The sequence below is a fragment of the Ammospiza nelsoni genome, chromosome 21 (genome assembly GCF_027579445.1).
Source record: "Ammospiza nelsoni isolate bAmmNel1 chromosome 21, bAmmNel1.pri, whole genome shotgun sequence".
NCBI classification, from domain to species: Eukaryota; Metazoa; Chordata; class Aves; order Passeriformes; family Passerellidae; genus Ammospiza; species Ammospiza nelsoni.
Genome location: NC_080653.1, coordinates 8,033,607 through 8,055,886, shown reverse-complemented (window position 1 = coordinate 8,055,886; position 22,280 = coordinate 8,033,607). Strand labels below are relative to the sequence as shown.

General features: G+C 40.8%; 1 protein-coding gene across 1 annotated transcript in view; it reads right to left on the bottom strand.

The window, feature by feature from the left end:
- EFCAB5 (EF-hand calcium binding domain 5) overlaps window positions 1-21,209 on the bottom strand; it is a 31,636-nt gene extending 10,427 nt beyond the window's left edge. The window contains exons 1-9 of the mRNA XM_059487078.1: window positions 21,120-21,209; window positions 17,591-18,166; window positions 13,674-13,830; window positions 13,344-13,407; window positions 11,524-11,594; window positions 7,929-8,084; window positions 3,156-3,255; window positions 1,827-2,477; window positions 535-740 (exon numbers count right to left, since the gene is read on the bottom strand). Coding sequence (XP_059343061.1) covers window positions 535-740; window positions 1,827-2,477; window positions 3,156-3,255; window positions 7,929-8,084; window positions 11,524-11,594; window positions 13,344-13,407; window positions 13,674-13,830; window positions 17,591-18,156 — 1,971 coding nt within the window. The 5' untranslated portion in view covers window positions 18,157-18,166; window positions 21,120-21,209. The remainder of the gene's footprint in view (window positions 1-534; window positions 741-1,826; window positions 2,478-3,155; window positions 3,256-7,928; window positions 8,085-11,523; window positions 11,595-13,343; window positions 13,408-13,673; window positions 13,831-17,590; window positions 18,167-21,119) is intronic.
- Between the last annotated feature and the right edge of the window lie 1,071 nt (window positions 21,210-22,280).

Genomic DNA, 22,280 nt, shown 5'->3' with positions numbered 1-22,280 from the left:
ACACTGATGCTGGGCATGAGGAAGGAGAATATTTTTTTTACAACACATGGCAAGAGCACATTTTAACTTAAAACCAAATAAGCCTGTGCCCATTCACATCCAGCCATGCACATAGCAAACCCAAACACACTTGTTTTAAAATCCTCCCCAAACATCCACAACCTTCCATGTACACGCCAGTGCAGTAGGTCAGAGATCAGGTTCTTGGCTATTATAAAGGTGAATAAGCAGAATGGAATGTTTTGGGCTCTTTCACAATTAACTATCAACTGTTGTCTCACTGAGTCCAGCTCTAGGACAGACAGACAACCTCTAACAGGACGAGTCTGTCATCACTTCCAGAGCTGAGGGCTAGGGAGGGAGCATCTGTATGAAGACAAAGGGGTAAAAGGTCTCCTGAAGGAACGGGGGATGCAAGGCTGCAAATAGAGAGCTCTACCAGCACCAGATTAACAGTTGACTTTGCAAAGTGTTTGTGGGCATTTGCTTGATTTTTGTTTGGACATGAGATCAGCAAAACTTATCAATATTTACTTTTTCTCGTTGTTTGATTTTTTCCTCTGCTGTCTGTTTGAATTCTCTTTTCATAAATGCAATAAGCCTCTTCAAAGTAGGCAGAGAAATGTCTTCACCAACAAAATTGTCCATGAGCTGTACAAACTGTGGCAGGGTGAGGCAGCTTGCAGCAAAGCTGCAAGGATCCTGATGGTCCTGAATCTCTGCCACACTGGAAGCTGAGTCTGAAAGGCAGAAAACACAGTGTGTCACAGGAAGCCAAATGCTGCCCTAAAGCCAACCACGTGGCAGCTATCAACACAGCCCTCAATCCTGCACTTCCTATCCAGGGAAATTACAGCTGAATACAGACTGACTCCATGCTGAGTAAAGGCCTTAATCTGCTTATACCACTCTAATAGCAGCTCTGCAGACCCAGTCTGGCATGGACGCCATCCTGCAGCCAGGTCAAACCCTGACTGCAGGTGAGCTGGAATTGCTGTTACTCAGCAGGGGGCTGTCTGAGACAAAGGGACTGCTGTCCCAGACAGACAGGATGCACACCCAAGGACTGACTGAAGGACAGGGTAGTGCTGAGCACTGGAAGTTAGCACAGAAAGTTGTAGGTCCCAGGGGGCTGTACCATCAGCTTTACATGGAGAACCTTTCACTGGTTGTTCAGACAATGCAGGCCCAGTTCTTGCAGTGTTCTAAACACTGAGACACAAGAGTGTTCACAGAGTGCTAGCAAGGAGGTTGGCCCTTCTAGGATGTTTAAGAAAATACCTCTTTGAAACACAGTTGTCTGATCACAGCCTTCCTAGAACAAAGGCCTTTGTAGACAATGAAGTAGGATCATCCTTTGGAAACACAGTGAGAGATTAAAATAAAAGGTTCCTGCTAGATGATCTCATAGCTCATCTCCCTATAGGCAGTCATAGTCTAAAAGTTATTTAAGTAATTTCTAGATGTAATGTGCTCAGGTTCCTGTCTTGCGATGGTAATATTACAGAGTGAAACAGAACATAAAGTTTCTCCTTATTATAAAAATGCTGCTGCTTCACAATGTCCCTACTTGAATTAAAGTGTCTGCTCAGGGCCTTGAATACAGATCACCAGCAAAGTAACTCACCTGTCTCCTGTGAGAGGAATAAGCTCTGAAACCTTGGCAGAAAACACTATGCTGAGAAGACAGCAAAGCTTATGGTCTTCTCTATTCAGAAATCATTCACATGATTTTGAAATGGATTTAAAACACCCTGTAGTTAAACCAATCTAAACATATACATAGAATCTGATTAAAGTCTGTCAGAAAAAAGAAAATACTTTACCCTGGTCATGCAGTCTTGACTCTGAGGTTGTCTGTTGGTCAGACTGGCTCTCGCTTGCAGAGGTTTCTTTCATAGCCTGTTGGGAATCAGTGGCATCTGTGTCTGTCACAGCTCCCTCTCCTGAGGCTCCTGTGCTTGTACCTTCATGTGAGGCTCCTGTAACTCCACTGCCCTCTCGACTCACTTGCCCTTCTGATCCAGGTTCTCTGTCTGAGGTATAATCTTCTTCTGGTTTTGTTTCTGTCTCAGGCTCACTACCCAGGATGGCTTCCTCTGCTTTTCCAGATCCAGGTTCTCCATCCAAATCAGCAGCTTCAAGGCCAGTGCTCTCCACTGCTGAAATGGCCTCCTCACCCTCCTTGCTCGCTTCAGGAACACTTGGCTCTGCTGCTTCATTTTCCTCCTTGGAAATTCCTCCAGTCTCAGTTTCACTCATGTCCTTTTCTTCAACAGCTCCTTCTGTAACACTGGTGCTCATTCTGTCAGTCTCTTGCCTATCATCATCTACAGATTCATATTCTAAATTCTCTGCCTCAGAAATTTCCGTTTCAGACCAGAACAAACTTACACTGACTTCCTCACAAACGTCCTGGTCATCAAGGCTTCCCCAGAAATCAATAAGATTAATATCTTGCAGCTCAATTATTGGCCCTAAAACAGAAAAAATATGTGTAAGCTGATAGTGTCTACCTGTTTTATCTTCTCTAGTATTGCATAAGAAAATTTAAAGAAAAAAGGTAATGCCAAGTAAATACAAACTACCAGAAAGTATCTTCTGCAAAAGACACATCTCAGGAACACAAAACTTCAGAATAATGTCTTTGCCTGCAGAGATCTACTCTTCTGGCTAAGAATTACACCACTTTTCCTTTGAAATAAATATTTAATCATTCTCTACACTTAGAAGGAGGGATGTAATTCACCTTGCATTTGATCTCAGCAATTAATAAATGTCCAATATCTTTAAAATATTTTACTTTCATGCAGATGATTCCCTCAGTTTTTTCTTTCTGGAGGTATTTTAGTGCAAACCCAAAATTAACTTCTAATAATCATTTCAGAAATAGTCTTTCTTTAATTCTATTTCCCAAAAATTACTTCAGAATTTTGTAGCAAGGAAAACTTTTGGATGCTGAAGCATTTCTGAACATTGCATCACAGTTTGCCAAATGTGCTTGCAAATTCTGGTGTATAGATCATAGAAGTCATTTTGGTCCCATTTTTGGGCTCTGTTCACATCTGGTAACACTTATAAAACATATCTGAACCATCCAGCTTTGTGTGGACTCTCAATGTTTTAACCACAACTGAAACATTCCATGTGCTCACATTCTCTGGGGTTCCAGAGTTGCAACTTATGACTCGTGGACCTTCTGTCATAGAAGTGTCTCAGCAGGGACAGTATTTTTTTTCTATTCAAGACACCAACCTAGACAAAAAGATTACAATTATTGGGTTTTTCCTGTGGTTCTTTGACTTACATCAACATTTGCAGCACTACAAAGGCACCATAAGCCAAGAATTACCCGTGGCTGATAATTATCCATTACCAGAACATCACTACAAATTCCAAAGAAGTTCATTTATTTCATAGAGGCAAAAATTTCTTCTGGGCTGAGCTGGAACTCTCCACACATATTACTTTGGAGGCTCTTCCTTTTCCATGTCCTTGACAAATTACAGTGAGATAATTGTAACTGTTCTGCCAGAGGAGTTCTTGGTGTAAAGATCAAAGCTTCAACACTTCATACTCTCAGGACAGATATTGATTGCCTGACAGTACCATGGAAGAATTTCCATCTATTCTGGGCTGTGCTGTGTTACCTTAGTGACTGCACATTGTAGTTTGGTTTTGTGCCCCTTCATCTCCTTTGAAGTGTGATGTATTGGCCTGGAAACATAATTAGTCCAAAAATCTGAGCTGTTATGACAACCTCCCTAATTTCCTTTAAAAATTCATAGACATTTGACCAGAGAGGTGAGAGAGGCATCAGCAGTTCCAGTGCAGAGGAAGGTGCAGAGTTTATTAAATCCTTGTTGCTCAGGGTGAGTGTACACAGATGATAAACCCAGGAAAAGGCAATGAAATGGGTCATTTCCAATCAGGAAATTGTGGGGTTTAAAAAGTAAAGCAAACTAAATGATTGCAAGTTTTCCATTTTATGATGTATTCCCATTGTCATTATTTAAATCCTGTCACCTTTGTAGTCTCCCTCCCATTAGTGAAATAAAGTAGTTAATTAGGAAACAGATTTATTTAAGTTCATTATTTGTAGTGAATAGCTTTCCATCTGAATTATTGATTTCCTTTTCACATTTTGTTCTTAGATTAAAAACTGCAAAATGTAAATTTCACCAGGCTTTTAATTTCTTGTGAACTTTGCCTGCCCTTAAACTAAAGAAATAAAGGAAGAACTTTGCTGTTCTTTTCTGGAAATTAGCTCAAGATGACTGCATTGTTTATAACCTGAAACTGTAATTATTGGCAGCAATAGTTAAAAACAGAGGATATGGAAACAACCCAGAGATACACATCTCACCCACTGGTGAAGTTAATTCTGGAGCTAAGTGAACACATCACATTTGCTGGTACAGCAGCACCTTCCTCTACAAGGAAGGGGTTTTGCCAGTTCTGCAGAAAGGACCAGAACTGAAATGTAAGAAGCCATCTGGTACAATTTTAGTGCTTCAGTATCTGGTAATTCAATTCCTGCTGGTAAAAATAATGCTGGAAGTCAGGGTTGAATTTCAGCTATGGGTGGGTTTGGAACAACAAACATCACAGAATTCTGTCCCTACACTTACAAGATGTAGGTCCTGATTCCCAGTATCTTGACATTAACATACAGATACCTTGCACACCCCTGTGCAAACATTTCTTCTTGTTATTTGTCTTTCAGTTGAATATATCAGATCAAGCTCTGATCCATTTAGGAGATGCACAAACACACAATGTTTTAAAGGTGTTCCCAGATCACTGTGGAATATTTGGATCCTCCATTCAGTATTTCCATTACACACACTTAATTTTCCATTCAAATTTCCTCAGCTGTTACTCATCACAATCATCTGCTGGTTGCCCAAACTTTGCAGCACTAATGCATAATTTTACTTCATTAAAATGGGAATAGATGAATGAAGTACTATTAAAAAGAAAATAAGGATGTTGTTTTGGGATTCAGTTACCTTTTTGTCATATTAATATAATTGAAGGATTTAAATAACTCAAATTCTTGAAGAATTTTTTGTTCTTTAGATCCCAAAATTTTATTTTTATATAAAAACAGGTAAATATAAAAAATAGATAAAATAGCTGAAATTGTCAAATATTAATAGGGATTTATTTACTTATTTAAACATTTCCAATTTACACAGATTTGCCATTTTAGCAGGGGTTCCTGTTATTTCAGGACATTTTCCTTACAACTTACCCTGGGAGGAAAATGTCACAGTACAGCCACCTATAGAAGAGAGGAGCACTTCAACAAGAAACCATTTCCAACTCCTCTCCCCAGCTGTGCTATTCTTCCCAGTTCCTAAATTTAGTAGAAAAGGTGACTTTTCTTTGCACTTGGTGTGTGACTAAGGAGGCTGATGACAGATTCCTGCCCACCTGCCCTTCGTGCTGCACCTTGTGAGCAGGGCAGGTACAGCCTCTCCTCTCTACAAGAGAAATCCATCTGTGTTTGTACAGCTGCCCAAAACTCGGGGCAGCTTTAGTGCCCAGGGAGTTGAAACATGTTGACCTAATTTTTTGTCACCTAGATATTGGCAGGTGATGATTCTCAGCTGTTTTCAGCAATGTTCTGTGACCTGTGAGTAATTCCTTTGGCAACACAGACTAAACCAGACTTGCCATTTAATCAGGGATAGGTCAGTGTTTAACCATTTGATTGTTTTTCTGGAAATGTGATGTGTGTATCCTGAACCCTTCAATGAGCTTGTTAGTGAGCAAGAGGGTAGAACAGACATTTAGAAAAGGTCATGAGAAAGCAGACTTTGTTGTTGCTGTATGGCAAGAAAGATAATCAGGGGTGTCTCAAACTACATTGGCTTGAAAACTAATCTCTGACTAAATTAAATTTAATTTTAAAATCCCTTGTTTAAAACATCCTTGGAAATTAGTGAAGAGTTATAAAATAAACTGATACAAGTGAGCACAGGGACAATAAGTTAAAAATTCACAGAGACGTTGCCTTTTGGGGTATTATAGCAGTGATCCAACTGTGTTCTGGGATTGTCTTGGGAATTTTCTGCTGCAGTGGATAGCCCAGGCTGTCCTTGTGAGCTGCCATCCTTCTGGATGCATGCATTTGAAATCATAATAATGATCATGTGGATACCTTCTAATTTGACTGTAATTTAAACACTGCTTTCTCAGCTCCCTGGCCCTAATTGCAGCTCATTGAGACAGCCAGCCACACTCACCATGCAGACTGGAATAACTGCCTGCTACCAAACAAATGGAAATTAGGAACTGAAACAAATGCTTTGCTGTGCTTTGCAGAATGGGCTCTACAGGTAATGGATCACATTCAAGTGGTAGAAGTCCTTGGGTTACTTTGCATTTTATCTCCCCTGTGGGTACAGTAGAACTTTACAAAAGAAACCAGGCCAGGTTTAAAAGAGCTGCGTGGCCCACACGACACTTGAGTGAACTCAGTTTGCAGGGCAGGGCTACCTCGGAGCCTGGAAACCACAGCTCTGTGCTCTGATCAGGTTTTTTTCGGCAGCAGTGGCGTCATTGCTGATAGCTGCTCACTCCTGTTGTGTCAGTGTTTTTGGCTCTTTGCCCCTGAGATTCCACTGGGATTAGCAGCATGGAGATGGTGATTACTGCCACAGAAATAATAGGAAGAAAGTCACTTTAAAACATGAAAGGAAAGAAGGGATCCTTTGGAAATCCATGGCAAAGCCAGGACTCAGGTTTCTATATCCTTGTAGGCAGGAGGATCCATCCCAGCCCTTCTTGACAGAGCCTTAGGAAAGTCAAATGTCTCCTAGCTGGGAAGCAGACACATTTCTTCTCTCATCCCTGAAACAGCAGCTTGCCTGCTATTCTCTACAACACACTATTGGTGTTGAAATGAGCCCTGTAATTCCTTTCTCTTGGCAGTAATGACATTATTAGCATGACATTGTAGAGCACAGCTCACTCTGGGTAGGCTCTGCAAGCATAGCTGGAGGAGTGCTGGGTGGAATATAAAATTTATGTTGGGGAGAAAACTGAGGTTAGGGCAACTGCTTGCTCTGTAGGAGCCAGCAACTGCCAAACTGAGGGTACTCATAACAAGTACCACACTTTTTGGATGAAGCCCAAGTTTTTAGCAATAGTTTATGCCATTGATTCTTCAGTTCTTACTATTTACTGGTTTTCTAATGAGTCTAGCACTTTTTTTGTTTGCTTTTTAATGGAGGTGCAGGTGCACTGAGAGGATGATAGATAGAGTCTAAAGCTGCTGAAAACCAAATTATGGCTTTTGAGTTTCAGTTCCAGCTCTGTAACTGACTTACTGTATTTTAATTTCCTGTCCATAAACTGTGGCTGAAGTTCACAGTACTGTTCTCAGAGAGGCTGTAAAGGTGGATTATTTTGCATTTTAAATTTTAACTATGAGATTTATTGATAGAAGCCCTTCTGATCTACAAAGTAATGCAACATAATTAATGCAATATATGTAATTATTGAAGTAATGTGCACATTTGTTAAAGTCAATCTACATCAGATTAGCTTTGCTGAAATGTGGCTGAATAGATAAATTAGCACTCAAATATTCTGAACGTGCTGTGGAAGCAGGTAATTTTTTAGAATTAAAGGCCATGGTTAATTTTTTCTCCAGAATCACCAAACTTCAGTCCCAAGTCATCAATTTAACTAATTCCGTTTCTAATTAGCCATCAGTTAATAGGCTGTTGGATGTTTCTGTGTCTAAGAACTATGAATTTAACAACAGTGCAGCAGCTATTGTTCTCTAAAATACTGCTGAGTAAGCACAAAGAGAGGATCTAGAGCTGAGGAAAAGAAAAAGCAAGCAGTGACCCAGAGAAATACCAAACTGGGAACATGCCCACATTGAAATTAGGCTGAGCTGCTTTGCCTACCTTGCCACGATCACAAACTCGGAAGAGATCAATAAAAAATTGCCTCCGTGCGTCAAGTCTTGTTGCTTCTCGGAAGTCCTCAGCACACTTATGGAGATATTCCACAATTTCTTGGAACTTGGCACTTGAAACATGTTCAGCATAGGAAAAGATAAGCTATAGAGAGAAAGCAGCAGTGGACATGGTTATCTTTCTTCAAGTATTTTCACCTTTAGTTGAACTCCTAAAAATCTATTATGTGCAATCAAATATTTGGGAATTTGTAATTTAATCTGCCAACACAACACAGACTTGGTGCCTACTTCATTCTCCCCTTCAGAAGAAACAATATTCTCCAAACAAGCCTGGCACACTGCAGAAATGTATGCTGATCAGCTCCTTTCCTGGTCCAGAGACCACTTATCAAGCTCAAGCAGAGATGCTGGATCAGATCCTTCCTATGAAAAGTTGTGGCTTAAGCTCAATTTTCTTGTGGAGGATTTAAGTTCTCCATGGTTTTCTGCAGCATTTAGTATTCTTGACTTCACCCCCAAGGAGGCATTTTGAGCCATTACATTTCTGCAGGAGTGACACTCAACTCTCAAATGCCACAAAAGGAGCATTGCCTACAATTTCAGTGTTTAGAGAAGCAGTTGGATACAATAAAAAAAATGGAAGATCCTTTTGAAAATGAGCCTGCTGTCACCCAAGTTCTCTGACACTGGGAATATTCCTGACTTGAGATTGATTTTATGTTCCAGCCTTGGAGACACCTTAACACTTTGGATTTATAGCCATGTGGCTTTTATGAGCAAAAGCAATATGGTTCTAAAAATGTGGTGTGCATGACATAAATAATAATGGCCATCAGAACAAACCACAATCCCAGAGCCTGGGCTGAATTATTACAGTAGGTTTCTTGAGCCAGCCACACTAACAGGGAGCTCATACAGTTAAAAGGAGGAATTTCCAAAGCACAGAATGTTTCCCATTATCCCATTTTGAGAGTATGGATACCTGACATAAGTGCTAAAATATCTTGGGCTTGTTGAAATGCCACACAGGCAATAACCAGCTGAAATATTAATATGTGTTATTATTATTCATGTCTATATTGTGTAATTTCCAAATATATGGGACAAGTGGAGAAGAGAGGAAGAACAGAAAAAAAGCAATGGCCTGAGGGATGGCTGGTAGGAAAGAAGAGCTCCCAATGCAATGTGGGTTTTTTCTTCATTTCAGCATAAAAAAGGATGTAGATTGGAGAGGAGATGGCACATCTGGGGCTATGAGTATCCACCAGCTTCTTGGGGTTATTAGAACCCAGAGCCCTGTGACAGAGGAACCTTAAAGGTGAGGCTGTTGGGGTCAGGTAGGTTGGACAAGCAGTTTGTTATTCTGAATGTCACCTTGATGACACATCCAAAGGCTCCTGCACTAATACTGTCTAACAGCTTCACAGGACACTGTTTACAAGCACCATGTGGGCACCATCACAGGCTTAAGCCTTGCTTGGCTGATGTGTAAATTACTGTACACATAATTAACATACATTAATTTGTTATTAACCGAGAGATTTTGACACCTCTCCAAAGAAAGCTGGCACGCCTCCTTCTTGCTACACAGAGTCCTTGGTATAGTTTGTGACCACATTATCATCAAAAACAATGGATCTGTTCTTGTTCCTGCTGATCTCACTAGAAATGGAGAAAGCCTCATACAATCGTGGAAAATAATCTCACCTTTAAAGCCTGACTCTGACCCTGCAAAGACAATGTGAGCATTTCCCTTGGTGTCAATAGCTTTGTGCCAGACTGCTGGGGCTTCTGTGTGTTAGAGCACAAAGCTTGTGAAATAAACCATTAAGGGCTGGTCCTTGGGATTTAAATGCTTTTCATATAAAAGACCCCACGAGGTTGTCACAAAGGATATAAGAATACAACAGCCACAGTTCTGCATTTCTGAAAAAAACCTCCAAACCTGAAAAACAATGATGTGTGAGGTCTCTCTACTGAGTTTCTAACAGCCTTTAAGTAACCCAAAGCTGCACTAAATTCAAGAAAGAAAAAAAAAGTGCTTTTTAATTTTAAGGTCCATTAAAAGCAATGCTTTCCACATGGGAAAGGGCCGTGACCAGCGTGGAGGAAGATCATCTCTTTCTGGGTTTGGTGGGTGATGGAAAGGGGTGAACAAAGGTAAATTGTAGTTGAGGATTAGAAGCAGCCCTGTCCTGATGATGGAACAGTCCCCAAGGGAAGTGATGAAAGCCTCATCAATTGATTCAATTAAAACCAGACTGGAAAAAGAATCAGAGAATATGTTCTGAGAGAACATTCCTGGCAAATCACACAGCCTGACAATCCATGTCTTTCGTGCTTCTGATCTCTGTTGTCATATCTTTAATTGAGTTAAAATAAAGAGTACACAAAGTACATTTTAAACAGTTTTCTAATGCTAATGGAGCATGAATTCATTCAGTGATTATATATATGTACCATAGGGGTTATGGACTGATGCTTCATTGCAGTGACAAAAGCAATTCTCTGGGCTCTCATTATCCACAATAGTCTTCTTAATTAGATGCAATAATTCTGAGGTTAAATTCAAAAATATCTTATTTCATGCTTAAAAAAACCTTCAACAAGTTACCATAAAAAAGCATCTCTGTGCAAAATACCAAACATGTGAGTCTCCTGAGAGGGAAGAAGGCACAAAAAAATCACACATGGTTGCTTGGAATTAGTCTCTGCACAGCTGCTTTATACTCTGGTTTTAATTATTACAACAGTACCCACTAGCACTGCTGCAATGAGGGTCTGCCATTATTCCTATTCTAAACACCCCTTTTTACAGGTTTCATTACCCAGCCATGAAATCCAGCTCTGTTTCAGGTAAAAATTGCTGGCAAAGCCTTGGCCTGGACAGCTTTCAATAAAGAGAGTTTGAAACAATTTGGTTGTTTTCAGCTTGAGGAACAGCAGAGTAATGGGGTGAAACTTCCAACTACATTTATGATTTTGATGAGTTGAAACCACACTTCTGGTGTTTCCCAATGACAGTTTTGAGATTAAAACTACTTGGTTATGCTTCATGAATATTTATGAGACTTGTTGCAGTTTGGTTATGGCTCAGACCAGTGATAGTTCAGGACAAGGCTTCTCATCCCAGCTCTTCATGACTTGGTTCATCCCGGTTAATGGAACTTAGTCAGAAATAACAATATGTGAGGATGTTACTAATTACCCCAGGCTAATGGTTGTAGTGGGACACCAAACCTCCTGTGAGTCTGAATTCCCAAGTGATTCAGGGCTTTGACATTTTAGAAAGGGATGGGGAGGGGTGTCCTAAAAACCACTGCTCCAGGAGTCACTTCCCAAAGAGCAGCAAGGCTGCAGCTCTGAGGAAAGCAAAGCAGTTCCCTCCAGCTGGCCAGAATGGAAGTGTGGTGAGAGCAGAGGATGGAGATGGAATGTGAAATGTCCAGATACAGCCAGTTACCTGGGATGCTGGAGAAGGGAAGCCCTTCACTTACTCCTCTAGGCTGTCCCCAAGGAAATGCTGACACTTTGTGATAAGTGCCACATTCTGAACCAAATGCTCTTATTTCATTTCTCACCTTTGTGAACTTATCTAGATATACTGGTTTTTCCAATGTGTTCAAGATTTTCATCTTCCTGTCATGGGTTGCTGGTAAAAAAATGAAGGGATATTGGTTTAGAAAGCAACAGTTGTGATTTTGCATATTGTACACATATTTTGCAGGATGTGCTGTTACATTATTTTTCTTCTCATGTTGGATGACATTTATTTGAGGTTATCCCACAGTAGCTGAACCATCTGACTGTATACAGAGCATCTAAATCTGCTTGCATTTCTCTTGCTGAGAATCTCCATTTAGCTATTCAAACTGTAGAGTCATATTTATTCTTGACATAAGTTGGTGCAAATTGCAACAGTACTTACAACTAATTATGTGAGGGTGGAAATGATTTTTGATTTAACAAACAGATAAAACTGCCTTAGAACTCTGAAGACATGGATTCTGCTTTGCAAGAGAAGAATCTGAAAATCATAGTAATTTTCTCAAGAATATGGGAATATTTTAACTGATGATGATATTCAAAAGTATGTTTTGGTCAGCTTCTGGGTTGCTATAATGGAACTGAGAAGAGACATCAAACATCTATATAGGTTTCTGAATAAGTTCTTTGAGAACAGACATGCTATTTCTGTTGGCATTATTTTTCTGTTCTTTCTTCTAAATATATCAGTAATAATGAGAAAATTCATTATAGAATGCATTTATCTCTTGTTGGTTGATATGTTCCTAAACTGTACATTATCTTTATTGAACTATAAAACAGACTGCAATGTTCTGTTAATGTACATTGAATGCTATTAAGTAAAATAAATTAAGAAATGGAGCCTATTAGAGAAATAGTACAGAGAGCACCCCCAGCATCTGGAGAGCAAATATCTGGGCAGGAAATTCCTTCTCAATCTCATGTCCCAGGGTCTGTTTGCACTGGGGAACCACAGCTCCACAGCAGGAGCACAGGGGCTTTGTTTGGCAGCCACACAACATCCTACCAACATTGGATGATTACTCAGAGGAACAATTCTGTAATACAGACAGGGTGAGCTCCAGGCAGAGGTGACTCCAGCAGCAACAGAAACACTCTGCAGTGTCCTGTTTATCATCCCAAATCAGCAAAGACACATTTGTTATCACTGATGATCATTACAGGCCCTCAGTGTAAAGGGCTGGCAGCAGGCTCCTGTTACCACTTAAGTTTTCTGGTTCTATTCAATTATCATCATCTGGGGAGGTCAGGTGTGAGCTGTGTAAAGTGGACAGGAATTATGGAAATCTTTCTGAGCTGAGTGCTCTGGTACAGAGGCCCTGGGCTGGGTGTCACTGGATGCCAGGGACTGGCCAAGGGAAGGGCTTGATGAGATGAGCTATTGGGTGGAGCATGAGGTAAACCTCAGCAACTCCCCTGAAACCATCACAGGTAACAACACTGTCAGTTTGTGGATCCCACCTTTGTTCCATATCTCCCAGTATGCCAGTATTTCCAGGACCTCTCATGAGACAAACTCAAAAAGGAGGAGGTTGGTACAGTGACTCTTAAAAAGAGCAACAAGCAAATGGCAATGTGTGGCTGCTAAGGGATGTAAGTGGAGAAGGTCTGCATCTGGTCTTTCTATCTCCCTGAAAGATTTTTTAAACATTTTCCCATAATTTTCAAGATCATATTAATGAATTACATGGTGGTTCAGTCTCTTTCCAATCTATCTGAAGATTTGACATCCTGATGTAACTGCCCTTGGAGATTCTTTCTCTGTTATCAAATTCATTTGCTGTTTGCTCACTGTTCACATCAGAATTCAGCTCACAGCAATAAAACTAAGGAAGACACATTGAAAACTTGCCTTTTCTCATATCTTCAGGAATAGAATCAGTGACATCTGGAAAAAACCTCAAGGCACTCTGAACCTAAAAATCAAGATAATAGCCTGTGTCATGCAGACAACAGTAGACACTTACTAAAATAAATCACCCAGAATAATCAGATATATGGGCCAGTCATGGGTCTTACACATAGGTAAGATTTGTGAACAATGCCCTGTCCCCTGACCTTGTGGTGGCAGAGTCATCACCCATGCTTGTGCCCCATGCTGCCATGCCTGGGCACAGGGCACTAGCACAAATGTCCTTTTCATTCTGTCTGCAACATCCAGAACAGGATCTCCCCCAGTTACCAGGGCTGCTGGGATTCTTTCATGGGCATCCACTGTCCACTCCTTCAACAGAGCTGCCAACACCTCCTTTCTCCTTGTTGTCTCCTCAGCCTTCTGTCTTTCCACCTCCTCCCTTTCCTCATACATCTTCTTTGCCTCAGCCCTCATCTGGACCAGCCTGTAGGACATGGGAACATGGATTAGAAAGAGACCATCACAGGCATACTTAAGAGTGATTAAGCCTACCCTAAAGAACAAAACAAAAGGAAGCAACTCTTTGCTGAAATTCCTGTCTATGTGGAAGACATTTAATGGAAAATCATCTGTGCAGCTCTCCTAGTTTTGTGTCATTTCAACAGTGACACATTTTACCTTCACATTTATAATGACATTCATCATTTATTGTGTAGATGCCCTTCAAGTTCCTTTCAATTCTAGCAGGGAGACAGGTGCATAATTTTGCTACACTTGATTTACCAACAAAATTGCATCAGACTTCTTTGTCTCCAAACTCAAGTACCTTTTCACACAAGCACTTCACTGGCAAAGAACAATGTTCAATAAAATTTCTGAAGCAGCCTCACACAATAGAGCCCTCACTGCCTCAGGACAGGGATAATACCTCAGCCTCTCCATCATTTTCAACACATGAATTTTGCAGGTTTGCACTGCCAGTCAGCTCCCTTTCTTCCTACTTCTGTTTTCTTTGCTTCTCTAAACACCCAGCCATGTTTTTTCCCAATCCTCCATTTCACACAACAAAAGAAGTAAATAAAATTGATCTTGAACTCATCTGCTTTGATTTCGACTTTGTTAATTTATGAAATGGGGAAAAAACCCTTTAGGAAGGTCAAAATGCTTAAAGCCAGATGATCAGTTCATATGGAGAGAACAGCTCCTGTTCATGGAGGCTGCTGGAATCTCTCTGCACTGAGGCAGCTGCTCATCTTCATGGCCTTCACACCCTCTGTAGCTATTCAGAGAAGGGGGAATTGCTCCTCTTTTGTACCTGACAACTCCAAAAACTACATTTTAGCTAAGGATTCCTGCTCCCTTCTTCCCCCTTTGTGTCACATGCTGTGAAATGGGCTGATCCTCTCCCTGCCCTTTTCCTTTCCTCTGGGGTCATCCTACAAATTACAACCCATCAATATTTTCTTTAATGGACATAAAGACCTGTTTTACATGTCACAGCAATACACTTTGATCACAGTCAGTTTTATCACAAGGTCCTTGTTCTTCATGGCCATTTATCACAGAGGTTTCTTAATGAATCATTTTGTTCCTTAATCCATGGTGGGCATTGCACAAGTGCTGCTGAGGCAGCTCAGCCTCGGGCACTTTGATAGCAGGGGGAGGGTAAAATATTTTCCCAATTTCTGACTCCCTCCCAGAGCTGGAGAAGAGAAGGAATGCAGCAGGTACCAACCTAAGTGGACAAACAGATTTTTCTCCAATGCAGCAGAAAGAGAAAACCAGACCATTTGTAGAAGTAGCTCCTCCTCTGTCTGCAAAGTGGAAGCAGAGCCTGGGTTGTGCTCAGGGCTGCCCAGGTGCTCTGGTGATTAATTTGGGCAGTGTCCAGCACAAGTTACATTCTGTGCTGCACCTGCACTGGGCTGCACTTTTGCATTCATTTCTAGGGTCCTAAAACTGGGCACCTGCATCCTCTGCCTGGTGTCCCCCAGACAATAATGGCAAAACAGGGGTAACAGTACCAGGCACCACCCATTGCAAAGTGAGCTCATTTTGGATCAGACATTTCCAGAAAAGATGAGATGGCAGCGAGGTGACTTCTCCCTGCAGAACCAAACATGTTTCCTCAGGAAGAGAGCTGCCTGCCTCCCACACAGGGCTGGGTGACTCAGCCTGAAGGACTCCCATCCCTGGACAAAGGCTCTGTTTCAGGTATCAGTCCATGTGCATAAGGAATTTCTCCCATCTGTTCTCTTTCCTGCCTTGACTCCCAGTCAGGTGGCAGCTAAGGAGAAACTGGAGGAAGTCCAAGAGGGCTCACTGAGGATAGAAAAGTGTTAGATGGGAACCTGTGATGAATCCTGCCTTGCCTGAAGGTAATGCCGAGGCTCCCAGGACCTTCAATTGGGCCAGAATTTCATTCCTCACCTTTCTGCTGCTTATGTGAAAGGTGTTAAGAACAGACTGGCATTGCTCTTGTAACAATTCCAGCCTGTTTAAATCCAGTGACTCACATGAGGAGTCTCACTGCTGTGTGGTGCTGTTAAAATCCTGTGTTGCTGTGATTTAAGAATCCCATGCAAATCCCACAATACAGTCATCACAAATATGTAAATCCTGAGCTGCTGTGAATGCAAATCCCATGGTACTACTACCAGTGGATATGCAAAACCTGCTACAGCCATGATTACAGAACCCCCCTGGCAATTCTGTCTATGGAGATATTTATTTCTGTAAGTCTTGACAGTCACTTCTTTTGACTCAGTTCTGAGAGCTACAAATGCAGAACCTGTCTCCAAATGTAAAGATGGGCTTAACAGCCAAGGTCAAGATAACAGGTCATGGGTAGCCAACACTTTGTATTCAACAAAAGCCCAATCCAAAACCCCAGGAAATTTTATACATTTTAGTTCAATTACTTTTTCAAAATAAAAGAGAGATATCCAGGTGTCCCTCTGTGAAACAACAGGAATGATAAAACTGTTCCCAAAGCAAAAGTCTGGCAAGGCTGACATCCTAAACACCCCCCAGAACAGCCTGTGCTTGAGTGAAAACTCACTGAAAGACATGTTTCCTCAGCTCATTTGTTATACTGGACCAACATTTAAAAAATAGAAAATGAAACTGAAATTCTTTTATCAGTGACTGTATGAAATTCACTTCTCACACTGCTTTGTTGTATTCACATCAGGCATGTTCCTACAAAGTGCAGCAGTATGTTTAATGGAAATGTGGAGACAGAAGCTCAGATAGAGAGACTTAACATATCCTTTTAAGCATTATAATACTGGGAACTTTAATTATCTTCATTTAGTGTTTTTGCATAAGACATGTCAACATTTTACTTCCCTAATTCCTGATATTGAAACCAATTTTCAAGGTGTATGCACTATTTATGCAAATAGAGAGTCATTCAAACAGAAGTCATTATTCTGCAAACACAGATACAGAATAAAGTGATCTAGTAGTGAATGAGTAATTTTAACATTAATCACAATCACCTCTGGATCTTCTGTGAACTGAAAAGTTCACATCTATATATTCCTGAACAGAGAAATGAAAATAAATTATTGTTCAACTAATGCTCTTACATTTTAACCGTAGCATTTTGTAAGGTGCCGTGGAACCCCATTCCAACATTCATTAAGTATTATACTAAAGCAAACAGCCCAGAAATAAGCAACAGAACAAAATACAAAACTGTTTCTACTTTAAAAGGAAAAACAGAATATGAAAGGAAAGCCTAAATAAAAATCCTGGGTGAAGGAGTTTCTACAATGTGTCAGGACAATATTGTTGGCTTAGTCAAGAGAAATCATCCTGAAGGAGGAAAAAAAGGTTATGTTTTTATTAAGTTTGGAAGACTAGAGAAGAAACTATCTGAAGAGTCTCCAGATCTTTCATACTAACACCTGTCCCAAAGAGCTGCTGTCACTAAGCTAGACCAGTTTGGAAGCAGTTTGCATTGCTCATGTGTTATTAAGGTAGAGTCTAAGGAGCAATGACATCCTTGTGAAGGGCAGAATATTGCCTTAAACAGGAATAACTAGTGTTTCATTTTGTGTGCCATGTTCTGGTATTTGTCCTGCCTCTCAAGTTTTTATGAGACAAATAAATTTCTGGCACTGCACTCCACAAGGTGTGTTTTGCTCAAGATTCTGCCAGCCAGGCCACAGGGACTAAAACAGAGACCAAGACACCAGCTGTGGCCTTGTGCCCAGCCACCCTGTCAGTGCTCTCACCTCTGTGATGTTGTACCTTGCCTCAAAGATTTGAGCTCCTCCGAGACCGCCTCCATTTCTCTCAGGTATGGGCCTGGTTTTGTAGGAGCACTGTACTGAGGGTTGTGCCTCATCAGGTATTCTGCAAGATAATTAGTGGGCTTAAATCTGGTTGGGTCTTGGTCTGATACAAGCACATGGTTTCTTTCCACTGCCGTTAACAAGTTTTCTGCTCCTGGGATTAATGTAGGGAGGAGGTTGTCGAGCAAATAGAGGCGAGTGTCGAGTGTCTTCTCCTCCTCATTGTACCAGTCTCTGGCCAGGCAGTCCCCAGGTTCTCTCCTCCTCACCTTTGCCTCTTCTGCCTTTTGTGTTTGAACCAACCTCATCTTTGTCTCCTGCAGACTCAGACACCTCTGCTGTACCTTTTCATGAAAACACTCTTTCCAGGAAATGTAATGATGAGGATGTGGCAGTTTGTGACCCCTCTGATTGCTTTGCATCTCTGTTGCAGTCCCATCCTTATGTCCAAGTTCAGGAGCTTGTAGATCTGCAGACTGGGCTGATTCTTCTGGCTGAGCAGCCATACCTCAATCACTGTGACACAGAAAAAAAGGAGCTGTTACGTAATGCCAAAAGATGCAGCAGTGCCCTAACAGGTGACACAGGAATAGAGTCTATTGTTAGGCATTAACTAATATTTTTTCTATGTTCCTTTTTTATTCTGTTACTGCTGCTTTGTACTCTTAAATAAATACAGACCCTTTACTTCAAAGATCAGTAAATGATTTATAAAGATTAATTATGTATCACAACAGCCCTTGGAGACAGAGCAACTAAATTAATGTGTTCCTTTCTTAGGGCAGAAGAAACTGAGACACAAAAGGGGAATGATTAATTCCAGGTCACTTAGAGACTCAGAAACCAATCAGTGAACAGGGCTTGGAACTTGTCCCCCTAGTTCCAACCAGTGAAATCCTCTTACCCCCAGCACATCATTTCTGTTTAGGTCCATTCCCTGCCTCCAGGAAATTCAGTGGATATGAGACAAAGGAAGCAAGTAATGGAAAATTCCAGATACCCAGGAGCAAGATTCCTCTACATGCTTCAGCTTTTCTGAGGCTGTGAAGAACAGTGAGGAACTTGTCCCACAAACTGCTTAACTTCGACTGTGGCAAATATTTTTTGCTCAGGACATTTTGTTAAGGTAGCAAGGACACAGGTGCATGGGTCAGCAGAGCTTCTACAGAAAGGAGAAACCTATACCATTAATTCTGTGATTCAGTTGCTCACACAATAATGTTGATGTTGTAGATCACTCTGTAAAATAATAATCCCTTTACAATTTCAAGAACTTCACTGCTTAAAATGTTCATTCTGTGAAATATCAGGAAGAAACTGAGCTGCTCACAATTTGAAAAATGTCCCTATATATCTCCATGCATAACTGTCTGCATCTGGAATGGGATTAACCCACACAGAATGGAGCAGAAGTCTGGCTACTACTTGATTCAAAGCATGAAAAATCCCCAGGTCGGTGTTAAACAACAGCAAGGGAAGGGTTATATTAAAAATAATTTAAAACCATTCCAAATTAGAGATGAAACTCCACTCTGAACTTGTTACCACTCTACCCTCTTCAAGTTTTTATTTAAAAGTGCTTTTCACTGAGGCCTTTCAGTATCCATAGCAATAGCACTGCTTTTGATATGCACTGCTCTTCCTGTTTAAGCATTTGTAGCTGTTCTGAGGCAGTTCAGCTTTCCAGGAAATGCATAAATGTGATCTACAGCCCTCCTGGCACACAAATTTAATTATGGATATGTTGACCTTCTGGTTCATTAACACTGATGGAGTACAAATACTGCCTGGATGGGTGGGATGCATCACAGCATTAAATTTCTAGGTTTGTTTTCTCAATGGGCTTGTTGGCAGATTCTAGTAAATTTTTTCCAAAGGCACATTCCTGCTGGGGATGGGATGGCTGAAGCTGCCTACCTGACCCACAGAGAAGGTTTTAGGTTGGTGGTTGGTTTTGCCACCAAAGGACATGAGCTGGAAAGGATTTACAATGGTAGAAAGGGAAACCTGTCCACCCTGTGGAATTGTTCCTTGCTTAGGTGAGTTCCTTTCAACAAGCTGTAAAACCAGAGTCCTTGGTTCAAAGCAGGGTGTTAACCAAATGTTCTGGTCACATTCCAAATCAGCTGGTTTTGTTGTGCCAAAATAAACTGCTCTTGTAGTTTCAAATACTTCTGTTATTTCTTAAACATCCTTTATGAAACCCTCTGCAGTTTCTGTGCAATGTTAAAGTGACAACTGCACTCTGCTTTATGAGGTGGCTGATTCTCAGAGATGATGAATATGTTTTCTACACTGCTCTCAACCTTTTGTTAGGATGGTTTTGAGGATTAGTAAATGTTTGTGAAGGATCTCCATGTCTCTGACCAAAACAAAACACAAAACAAGCAGTGTGACTGTTCTGTCTCCATTCCATGGCATCCACGTAACTCCAGGAATGGAAGCAGAGCATGGAGAACTGTGCCCAGGGCTTTAATGCAGCACAGATGGAGAAGACTAAGAGGGTATGGAAGAACAAACAAAAAAAAAAAATAAACAACAAAGGAATGCTACAATCAGGTCATGAAACTTGGCATTTGTGGAGGATTACAGAGACACACAATGGATAAGACTCCATTGGCTCATAACCTTCAGTGATTTTCATTAGCTGAGAATTTGGCCCATAAGGAAGAATTTCTCCACTGAAAGGGTGGTCAGGCAATGGAAGGGATGGAGCCATCCCTGGGAGTGCTCAGGAAACAACTGGATGTGGCACTCAGGACTATGGTCACATTGGCAATGTGGTGTTTGGTCAAATGTTGGATTCAATGATCTTGGAGGTCTTTTCCAAACTTACTGATTCTACAAGTCTATGGTTTTACAATAATATTGGGAGCTCTCAGGGCCTGTGGCATTCCCAACTGGAGCCCAAATAACAGCGAGCATGGAGCAGAGAGGAAAGCTCCAGAAACACTCAGGAAATTTGAAGTGTGATATAAAGTTTCCTGTAAGCCTTTGTTCAAGCTGAAGGCAAGATAAGCTTTCCATTATTTAGTAGGATGCCACTTCCCTGGCTCCTTTCCTGTAAGAAAAATATTCTTGCTGGAATCCCTGCAGGTACAAAAAGATTATCTCAATGTTTCCTGTAGAAAACCCAAATGTGCTCATAAACAATATTCTTATGGCTTCATTGTTATTCTGTTAGAGAATTTTGATGGGTGGGATAAAGCCAGGAATTACTAAAGTTTGTTCAGGTAAATATTTTCTAGATGTTTGAGTTATAAAAGTCCTTTCAAAAACAAAGTTCAATCTCTTTGACATTCTATTGCTCAGAAATAATTTTGCCTTTCCCTCATGTGTTTCATAGAGCATATTTATCTCATCACAAAAAGCCCAATACACTTTTCATACATGATCTTTTCAATACAATTAAAATTTAGAAACATTTTCTCCTTTGCTTTCTGAAGCTTTGAAGAACTGTTTTTCTTACCTTTGGAGCAGGTATCAAAATAGATCTTATTCCTCCTGCATTCAAAGTGGCTTTGCAAATCAACAGGGATTTCATATATGCCCATCAACCATTAAAAATCTTGAAATGAATTAGGGATTTCTCAGACCTGCTGTGGAGCTGGGCTGTGAGTTTTACTCCTCTGTGTGTTTGCAGTTGCTAAGCAATAATCCCAAAGGTTGCTATGTCTTTCCACGTTCAAAATTGCTGTAGGTTGTCTTTTGGCTGTGGCACAGCCCAACAGACTCTTCTGTACTGAACTTAGAACATTGCATCACATGACTGAAAGTAAAATAAAATCGAGAAAAGACTATGAATAGCAACAGAGAACATTAAGGGCACAAACAGAGAATCTGCAGGTGCCAGTGACAAGTTACCTTCAGATTCAAGGCTCACAAAGTCCAGAACTGTCTCCAGCCCATTACCAGCTGAAGGGAGGACTGTGTTAACCAGATGTGAGGATCTCAGACATAAAAAGAAATTAATTACAAACTCAATTTAAACATTTTCAGGCTTTCTTTCTTGTGCTGCTTTGAAGCAGCCTTGAAGGAAAGGCACACAAGCATTAACAAGGGGGGAGAGCACGGTGCCATTTTGTCAGACTGCTTTTAAACCTGAACTAAAGGAATTTGATGAATCCCCTTTCATAATCTCTCCTATATTCTTTGAAGAATAATATGACAGGAAAAGGAGAAGGCAAAAGACAAATACATCTACAACAGGCATTCTGCACTCATTTACAGGAATGTAAATCAGGTGCCTGTTCAGCAATTCCCTTGGGTAAGGCACAACTTCCAACTGAGAAACTTATGGCAATTTCTGCCAGGAAATGAGGTTTATCTAATGCTGTTTCTTTCTTTGTATTTTATAATGGAAGTGGCAAAACCTTTGGATTGCCTACCTGCAGGAAAACTGAACTGTGACTTTATCTATGGTATTTGTCAAGGTGCAAGGTGCCCTGCCCTCTATTAGTCTCCATTTCATGGGATGGCCTGTAAGAAACCTTGAAATAGAGGAGGTCAACTTTCATGTGAAAAATACACTGTAATAAATTATCATTTCTTTGCTATGTATTTGGAGAAACGTAGCAGAAGGAAATATGCTCATTGCAGTTCATTTCCAAGATGTGTTGAAGTCTAGCAT